The sequence below is a fragment of the Pararge aegeria genome, chromosome 12 (genome assembly GCF_905163445.1).
Source record: "Pararge aegeria chromosome 12, ilParAegt1.1, whole genome shotgun sequence".
Classification (NCBI taxonomy): domain Eukaryota; kingdom Metazoa; phylum Arthropoda; class Insecta; order Lepidoptera; family Nymphalidae; genus Pararge; species Pararge aegeria.
The window spans coordinates 4050239-4060567 of record NC_053191.1 but is presented as its reverse complement, the minus strand read 5'-3'; the positions used below and the strand labels follow the sequence as shown (position 1 = coordinate 4060567).

Genomic DNA, 10329 nt, shown 5'->3' with positions numbered 1-10329 from the left:
AAATGTTTGTGTGATGAACATGAATGATTTTCAGTGTCTGGGTGTTTATTTATATATTATAAGTATTTATGTATATTATTCATAAAAATATCCTTAAGTTATCTGACTACCCATAACACAAGCTACGCTTACTTTAGGGCTAGATAGCGATGTGTGTATAGTCGTAGTATATTTATTTATTTATATTATTTAACTTGCTTCAACGGTCAAGGAAAACATCGTGAGGAAACTATGAAAGTTCTTCATAATGTTTTCAAAAGGGTGTGGAGTCCATCAATCCGCACTGGCCCAGCGTGGTGGGCTACACACTTAACCCTTAAGCCATTGTCATTGTTGTAGGAGAACCGTGCCCTGTAATGGGCCGGTATTGGGTTAATAATGATGATGAAAATGAAATTAATAATTTGTATTACCAACGTAGTAAATATAATATAAGGTAATACTATACTATTTATTTATTTTTATATTTTATTTTAAATGCTCTTTGTTTGTTAACATTGGTGAAGCACTAAACTAATCTGTAGCTAAATCTCTGGAACGAACTACCATCTGCAAAATAGGTTTTCCTAACGCAGAGGGTAGGGCATTCAAATCTCTGTAACCAAAATTTCCCAAGCTTGCATAAATGCATAATTATATACCACAGACATAAGCTCAGAACTCTTTCCTAGATCTGTTGAGGGTTAAACGTATTAAGGCTTATGAGTTAGCTATCATTTTCTCAAGATATGTTCTGAGGAAACCTGCTGCTCTACTTTCCTAATCAAATTAAGATCTGCTTGGACTAACAAAATTTTCGCAAGATGATAAAAAATCCAAAGGAAAGTGATTCACAATTGTAGGTACCCACTTCTGAAATTCATTAAACCCTGAGAGCTCTTTGCCCTTTGATCTTAATCGTTACATCTGTACGTACTTTACTATAACGACAAGGCTGCTTGGAAGCAGGCCACTCCGCTCTCATCTCTCACAAAACAGAAAAATTCTAAAAAATTTACTAGAAAAAAACTGTTAAACTATAAAATGATGTTGGAAAAGAGCAGTCTACTGAGTTTCTTGCCGGCGCTTCTGCGTGAAATCTGCCTTCCGAACGGGTGGTAGCGTTACTACAAACAGACATACTTGACGTTTTAATATATAAACTAGGCCTACTTGAAATAAATGAATTTTCAATTTCAATAATTCAATAAAATAACTAAGCAAAGAAAGTTAGAGTGTTTTGGTAGTATTATGAGAAGCAATGAATATGCACTCCTTCAGCTTATTATTCAGGGCAAAATAGCCGACAAAAGACCACATGGTCAAAGAAGAACATGGAGGCTAAAAAAATTACGCCAATGGTTCGGGAAAGTACCCGATAGTTGTTCCGTGCAGCTGCGTCCAAAGTCCAGATAGCCTAAATGGTTGCCAACCTCCGATAGGATTTGGCACTGCAAGAAGAATAATAAAGTAACGTTCACAATTTTTTTTGCCAGGTAGTCTAAGGTCTTACCCACTTATGTAGTCTTAGTACTCTTAACCCTCTTATCTTAATGATGATGATTATAAAAACATATGACACACACACACACATACACGCGCGCCCACACATCCACAACCGTTTGAGAGTGTTGGTGTGTGTGAGAAAAATAAATTTTCATAAAAAAGTAAAGTTTCTTTAATTCGTATATAAGGATAGTGATGATGCAGTCTAAGATGTTAGCTGGCTAATCTGTATGGGGTATGACAACCCATTAGGTTTCCACGCGGCATCGTACCGGAACGCTAAATCCTGTCGGTAGTGTAACTAGCCATGACCGAAAAGGACTTGCCTCTCAGGAGACCAAACCAGAGAAAATTTTGAATTTAGAAATCCCCAAAACAGCCCCCGCGCTAAGGAGGTCGTCATATATCGACCTAAATTAAGGCTTAATGATAAAGAACTGATAAATAAGGTAAGAGGTACAAACTGTATTTTAATAAAATCTATTAAGTAAATGGTATGGTCCAATATATAATATTCAATACATAATATTCTATTTTCAATGTGAAGTTGTTGGGTCAAGTGTGGCTCGAATGCTGTCATAAGCACTGGTTACGTCTGAAATCAATAAAACTGCCAAAAGTCTAAGCATCTGGCGCGAATGTGAAAATGTTTTGCACATGCGCGGGCCAGTGTTGTTTATTGGGCAAAACGGGGCTTCCTTATTTCAGGGGAAAACATTGAACTTAAATTTTATTTCATTCAGTTTATTTACGGACACTTTTGGAATGATTATTCTTAATAATTTAAGAGTATATATTGTTGTATGATCATTAAAGAACGTGCAACCGAATTACGAGATACTGATGAAGGGTGCATAAGTATATTTCATAAGGAATCACCCTGTAAAAATATTAAATCAAAAGGATATTTATTTTTCCATACAAAAGTTTTATAATCCACGTTGCATACAAAAATGTAATAGTGCCTACGCTACGCGGCACGTACCTACGTAAGTGACTCCGGTTACTTGATTTTTATTTTTCATGTGAAGTTAGGGCTGTATCTGATTTCTCTCAGTAAAAACTATGGCAGTTGTTTATTAAAAAAAACAATTAGCGTTTCGGTTTCAAAGATAAGTCTCAGAGACAGTAAATATTGTATCTCTAAAGCCTGTATAGTAATATTTCAGTTTTCATTCACTCGTTCTCTATTTTATTATAATAAAATGGGTTAATTATAAGCAAATTAAATAAAAAAAAAATTTAGAAGCTTCTTTAAAAGTCGGTTAGTAATTATTAATAGCTTTGCAATGTACTTTATGAATAAAATATTACTTTTGTAGATTTAGAGATAAAGCTTAGGTAACTACCTAATGTTGTGGTTGGAGATGGAAATTTAAAAATAAACTGAAAGCACATAATGAATATTAAAAATCTATTTCTTATCCATATTAAATTCAAAATTTAAATATTCATTTATTTCAAGTAGACCTAATTTATAAGCACTTTTGAAACGTCCAGTCAGTCTGTTTGTAGTGACTCTACCACCGGTTCGGATTCAACTCAACTGAGAAGAGCCGGCATGAAACTCAGCAGATTGCTCTTTTCCAACATCATTACATAGAGCTGTTTTGTGAGAGATGAGAGCGGAGTGGCCTGCTTCCAAGCAGCCTTGTCGTTAAGGAATTCATCAATCGTGTAGTAACCACGATTTATTAATAATTTTGATTCCTTAAGAAACGAATATAAAAGTTATTAATAAAAAATAAACATAAAATTATTGCGAATAAATGAATTGAACCTAGCAACACTGAATCAAACGTCAAAATCACGAAGTGGAGCGAAATTTACGCGGAGCACTTTATTTATTTTAATTATGAATGAAAATATCTGTGATTTGCGCTGAAACTGATAATAAAAATAGTTAACGGTTCGAGCATTCATTGAAAAACATTTTCACGGGAAAATGTCGCGTAAAATTCAGTAGAAAGAACGGCCACGAGTTCGATAATCAGGCGAGATGTGTTTGATTCTGTTTTTTGTTGAATTGTTGTATTAATGTAGTGTTGTTGAGTACTCGTTGTTGTTTGTTGTTGTTGCATAGTTAGTCAACGTGTTGTGAACAAGGTTGTGTTTTATAAATCCGGAGAAATTTCGCAGGCTGTAAAAGGTAAATATCCTGTTTTTTAAATAACTATTTTAATATAACTTTAATAGGTATGGTATTGTGTTTTGATGCGCTAATATAAAATACTACTAATAGCTTCCTTGAGAGTTATATACAACGTAACTAACAATGTCAAAATCAAGAATTTCTGAAACAGACCAAAGGCACTTATGATTGTACATAAACTTTCTCCATTGTGGTGAGATTGTGGTACCACATAGGTAAACTAAAAGACGGTTATATAAGAGCCCTATTCTAACAAGTTTTCCACCCACGTTAGATCAATAATTCATTCATATTTTGGCATTTTTATCGTAAACGTTTTTCGAGCTCAACATCAGTACATTTTTCCAAAAAAAAAGAACTAAACTATTAACTAACGCACTAGTTTCAATGCAATTTTTCCCAGTAAGTTGTTCATATTCTCTTACGCGGCTTTCTATCGAATTGTTCTGTATTACTTATTTAACTATGTTAGATACGCGGTACGGGACTGGAAGAAGGTAATAAATGCACCTACTATTAAATCTTACATAATATATATATAGGGAGCCAACACTAAATATCTGTTTTATTTGTTTGTGTGTTACCCATGTTCTCTGTCTCTCTCAATATATAGATGTCAAAGTTTCCCTTTCGAATGAAATTCGCTATGGTTTTGCCATGCTATGGTGATTACGTATCTCGCGTTCTCTGTTTTCCTTGTATTTTTCCTATTGTGTTGTGTTGCAATATAGTTTTTTCTATTCTATTTCTATTCTCGCGACAGGCTTGCGACAGGCGTAAATCTTGCAATCACTGCTGTCAAACGTCACTTTTCCATACAATAAATAAACAAAAGTGACGTTTGACAGCAGTGATTGCAAGATTTACGCCGGTCGCAAACCGGTCGCGAGATACGTACTCACTCTGCCGTGCTCTGTAGTGGGCCTGTAATGGGTTGATGTGATGATGATTTCAGTTTATATTTTTAACAATTTTTAGGTTATAAATAAAGCCAAAAACGATAACTTCGATAGCGTCCCTCATAACTTACCCGATCTCTGAAATTATTGCCAAACTTTGTGGAGCGTGGGCATTATCAGCTTTCAGTATAGGAATAATGGGCCGTTATGGTCGGTTATATGTAAGAACTGACAGTTTACTTGATAATAGGTGTATAAAGCCCTGAGGAACTTGGCCTTGTCCACAGGCTCTTTGAGATGCTTCGGAGAGCGCGTTCGAAATTCAAAAATTACGATTACTCTCGTTATTAACGAATGAATGACTGAATACACTGTTATTTTACACCAAAGACAAAGTCAAAAAAAAAATAATTAAGTCGAACAATAAAAATAAGGCCAATGGATAGGACTGCGACTTTACTTTCGGAGGGCCGAGCTTGAACGCACCTCTAACGTTGTTAGTGCGTTGTGCGTTTTATAATATCGTGAGGAAACCTGCATGCCTGAAAGTTTTCCATAATGGTCTCAAAGGTGTGTTGAGTTCACCAATCCGCACTGTGCCAGCGTGGTGGACTACGGCCTAAACACTTCTTTGTGGGAGGATACCTGTGCCGTAGTGGGACGGTAATAAGCTGACATGTTGATTATGCTGATGAATAAAAAGAAAATAATAAAATCGGCTTCTTCGGATTATATACGATTTAACGTTTCTGGACGACGCAACGTCGTCCAGAAACGTTAAATCGTATATAATCGTATATAAGACGGCCGATTGGCGCAGTGGGCAGCGACCCCGCTTCCAAGGCCGTGGGTTCGATTCCCACAACTGCAAAATGTTTGTGTGGTGGATATGAATGTCTTCCAGTGTCTGGGTGTTTATCTGTATTTTATAAGTATTTATGTATATTATTCATAAAAATAATTCATCAGTCATGTCAGTAATCATAACGCAAGCTACGCTTACTTTGGGGCTCGATGGCGATGTGTGTATTGTCGTAGTATATTTAATTATTATTGTTAGCGGCACTTCTCTGTCGGAAGGGTCGTAACTAGCCACAGCCGAAGCCTCGTACCAGAAAAACATAAACATTACTGTTATTGTTACAGAATATATAATGCGGTATAAGCGGCGTACTTCTCAAACAACGAGAGCGTCGCGCCATTCTGACAAGAAGTACACTATTCGTAAGTAGCCAAATTCTTATTTCAAATTCATTTTATAATAATCTGTTGACGCCACCTAAGTGTACGATTCGATTTTTAAAATTCCCGGGAGTTTTCTATATCCTAGAAATTTTGGTTTTCCTGGGTTCAAAATTAGCCTATGTTATTCTCCTTCGCTTTTAACTAACTCTACAGTCTAAACCAAAAAGATTAGTTACTGAGTTAGCGCGTGAAGTAAGCACAAACAAACAAACAAACGCACTTTCACAATATTATTATGGCTGTTCGATTTCAGAGTCGGAAAATCATTTGTGATGGGGTTTTTGTAAAAATAAAAAAAAAAAAACTTAGTATCTTTTTGGAATTACGAAACTGTCGGTGGACCCTTTGCCTTTGCAACGGTCCTGGTTATTATCACTAACATTCCATAATCGTTAAACCCGCCAACCTGCATTGGAGCAGCGTGGTGGGTCTATTCTTTAAACCCTTCTCTTCTAAATACATGTTACAAGACTTAGTGTGTGTAGAACAGTTATACCACCCATGGTCACCTGAACCTTCTCAATTACTTGGCAAGGATGTCCTCCAAGAATGAGAAGGGATTAGGCCGTAGTCTGCAACGCTAGCCAAGTGCGGAGAACTCTCAGACATGCAGGTTTCTTCACGATGTTTTCCTTCACAGTTAAAACAAGTGATATTTTAATTGCTTAAAGAAACAAAAACGCACATAGCTACTTAAAGTTAGAGGAACGAACTCGATCCCTCGAATGGGAGGCCGGAGCTCTAACCACTGGGCTTTCACTGGACGATGGGTACTTGAGGATGACTGCACGGCTAGCATTTGCAGGAGACAAAAATTAAATCCCCGATTATATCCCCTTACGAGAGACAAATTTAACGTGTCCACGTGCCAAAGCACGGCAACAGGGAATAAGAGAAGGTTACCCCCGTTATATTATTAACGGCGGTTATTATTACCTGAAGATAACAGCACGGCTAGCATTTGCAGGAGACAAAAATTAAATCCCCGATTATATCCCCTTACGAGAGACAAATTTAACGTGTCCACGTGCCAAAGCACGGCAACAGGGAATAAGAGAAGGTTACCCCCGTTATATTATTAACGGCGGTTATTATTACCTGAAGATAACAGCACGCTAGCATAGGCAGGAGACAAAAATAAAATCCCCGATTATATCCCCTTACGAGAGACAAATTTAACGTGTCCACGTGCCAAAGCACGGCCTATTATTACCCGTATATTATCACCTAGGGATAACTGCACGGCTATCATGGGCATGAAACCAAAACCATATCCCCGATTATATTCCAGTGAATATAATCGGGGATATAGTTTTTGTTTCATGTTGTCAGGACAAGGGATAAATTTAACGTACCGCAGGGAATAGGAGAAATTTACCTGTGTTTATTACCTTTAAATAACTGCACGGCTATCATGGGCAGAAAAATAAAACTGCACAGATAGCCATACCGATACTTAGATAACCTTTATTATCGTAGGCAGGATACAAAAATTATCTCCCCTGCCGAGGGATACACTTTACGTGTCCACCAGCCAAAGCACGGTAATAGGGGATAAGAGAAGGTAAACTCCGTTTAATTTTACACGTATCTCTCTATTATTTGAGGGCCTACTGGCGCAGTGGCCAGCGACCCTGCTTTCTGAGTCCTGGGCCGTGGGTTCGATTTCCACAACTGGAAAATGTTTGTGTGATGAACATGATTGTTTTTCAGTGTCTGGGTGTTTATCTGGATATTATATTAAAAGTATTTATGTGTATTATTTTCATAAAAATATTCACCAGCTATCTAGTACCCATAAAACAAGCTACGCTTACTTTGGGGCTAGATGGCGATGTGTGTATTGTCGTAGTATATTTATTTATTTGGATAGTATTTCCACTCCACGTACAACAAGCGAAGCGCTTACGTGCGGAAACTGCCCAGAAGAAGAAGAAGAAGTATTTCCACTCTTGTGCCTATGCTCAGAGAGTTGATAAAGCATTCTAAAGCCGTGCTGGATTTATTCTCTTCCGTAAGCTCCCGCTTGTTTATTATATTACCCTTTAAATGTACAATCAAAGTTTGACACTTGAAACTAATATCGGTTGTTTGCAAACGAGTCTGGGACGCGCGGGCTTTGTGTTTAGAACTTTCCTGATTAAAACTTTTTAGTTGCTGCATCGATTTTGTTTTCGCGCAATTCTCTTTTGATTTGCATATTGATTTTATTATCCTGCCCACAATAGCTACGGTAGGTTTGTAGTTGCTTACAGAATATTTTCGTCTTCCGCACCCGAACGGGACCAAAGCGTAAGTCAAATATTTATTCAAATAGGACTATAGTAGGAATATAGAAGCTTCCTCTTACCGGAACATCCTCATGAGATGTTGACTTCAGAATGAATTTTGATTACTTAACAATTATTTATTGTAAAGTTAACATCTCTTGAGGATGGCCCGGTGTCGGAGCGAAACGTGCGTAGAGAGTACATTACCATCTGTTTCCACACTAAAGAGATTTTCAGTAACGTCCTCTTTACGGAGCATCCTCAAGAGATGTTGAGATTAAAAATATAGCAAATTAAGCTTACCTTTCATAATATAGCATAATAGGAACTTTTGATGCTGTATGGAAGATTTTTATTATATTATTCTACTACAACTTAGCCATTGACTGCAATCTCACCTGGTGGTAAGGGATGATACTGGACTAACCTGTAAGGGATAATGCCAGTTATATACCCATATGCCTAATCGGTTTTTATGCGATATCGTATCGTAACGCTTAATCATTCTAGCCACGACTAAAGCCTCCAAACAGACCAATTTCCCTAATTGCCCTGCCGGGTATCGAACCCAGAATGTCTAACTAAAAACGTAGCGCTTACTGCTGCGCCAGCGAGGTCGTCAGAAGCTACTTTAATGTATACCTCCGCGCCACGGGGAGGTAAAAAGGTTATGCCAGACTCTTACTGACTAAAACTCCACGTTGTTTCTCCTCACCGCCTGGGAACGGGAAGTAGAAGCCCATAACAAACTTAGCCAGGTGCTCTTTTTATTATCACCGATAAGATTACAATAATAATGACATCATTGTCAATTAAAATTATTTCAAGAACAACCCCAAGCTTTTATATCGTCGAACATATTATTGAGTGATAAACTACACCGGGAGGTGCATCATTTGTTCGAGTCCATGTAGGTGACTGAGGTGCATCGATAATGCAGTCGTATTTATATCAAATATTCAATGTCATGAACATTGGGTATTAATCAAATAAAATTTTAATTGTTTCTTGAAAATTGTTTAATAAACGTTTGTATTAAACGTAAGCTTATAGAAAAGTTCTATTATAGTATAAAGGACTACGTAAACGATAAAAAAGCTTGGGTGTAAATTATTGCTCTAACCAGGTTGCTCTTCTAATAATTTAAAATTACATTGTGAGATGGCGATAACAAAAAAAAAAAAAAAAATCACCCGGCTAAGTTTGTTGTGGGCTTCTTCTTAGACCGGGACGCGTTTGGAACCCTCGTAGCTTTAGTTTTAAGTTTACGAATGTGGTTATCGCCATCATCTCACTACCGTGTAATTCTTATGTACGCATCAAAAGTGCCACCTGTGGGCCTACTTGAATAAAGATATTTTTGACTTTGACTTTGACTTTGACTTAAAAAATGGCAAATATGAACCCACTTTACCGACTTTATAAAATTACCGTAACATAAGCCTTCGTTGTTCTTCTGTCCGTCAGTCTATTTAGCCGTATAATTCCGTTTTGTGAAATACGCAACATACTTTTGCTGCGTCGCCAGACTAACGTCAGTCGGACTTTTTTGAGCTGTTCTGTTAAAAAAAACTGTTAAAATTGTATCGTCCTTGATTGTGATTAAACTAGCTGGAAAATGCTGGCATCAAGTTTATGCGGGTTTATCACGTAGGCGGATATTTTATACCAGCACTTAAGCGGAGTGATAAATATTTATGCCAAGAGTCTACCTTTAGGCTGCTGGCTCTTTGCCAAATGTTATCAGACAGTGCTACCGGCGCCTCGCAGACTGTGAAAGCAATAACGTCTCAATTGTGCCTTTGTTGCATAGAATTTTGCGACACAGTCTTTAGACTACTTACATTTTTTATCAGCGCTCTTTTTTTGCTTATACTGCAAGAATTTTATTTATAGCAGTTTTCTTTTCTCGCGGATTTAATATTGCTTATCGATTTAGCCTGCAATGTTCGTATATTTGGCGTTTGACGACCGATTGGCGCAGTGGGTTTGGGACCCTGCCGATTTGCCAGATTGGCTTTCTGAGTCTAAGGCCGTAGGTTAAATTCCCACAACTGGAAAATGTTTGTGTGATGAACGTAAGTGTTTTTCAGTGTCTGGGTGTTTATATGTATATTATACCCATAACACAAGCTACACTTAATTTGGGACTAGATGACGATGTGTGTATTGTCGTAGTATATTTATTTATCTTAGTAGATACTCAGAACACAAGCTACGCTTAATTTGGGGCTATGTGGCGACGTGTGTATTATCGTAGGATATTTATTTAATTATT

General features: G+C 37.2%; 1 protein-coding gene across 1 annotated transcript in view; it reads left to right on the top strand.

The window, feature by feature from the left end:
* The first annotated feature begins 5690 nt into the window (after positions 1–5690).
* Positions 5691–10329, top strand: part of LOC120628394 (ras-like protein family member 10B) — a 37195-nt gene continuing 32556 nt past the window's right edge. Inside the window, exon 1 of the mRNA XM_039896748.1 lies at positions 5691–5760. Coding sequence (XP_039752682.1) covers positions 5691–5760 — 70 coding nt within the window. The remainder of the gene's footprint in view (positions 5761–10329) is intronic.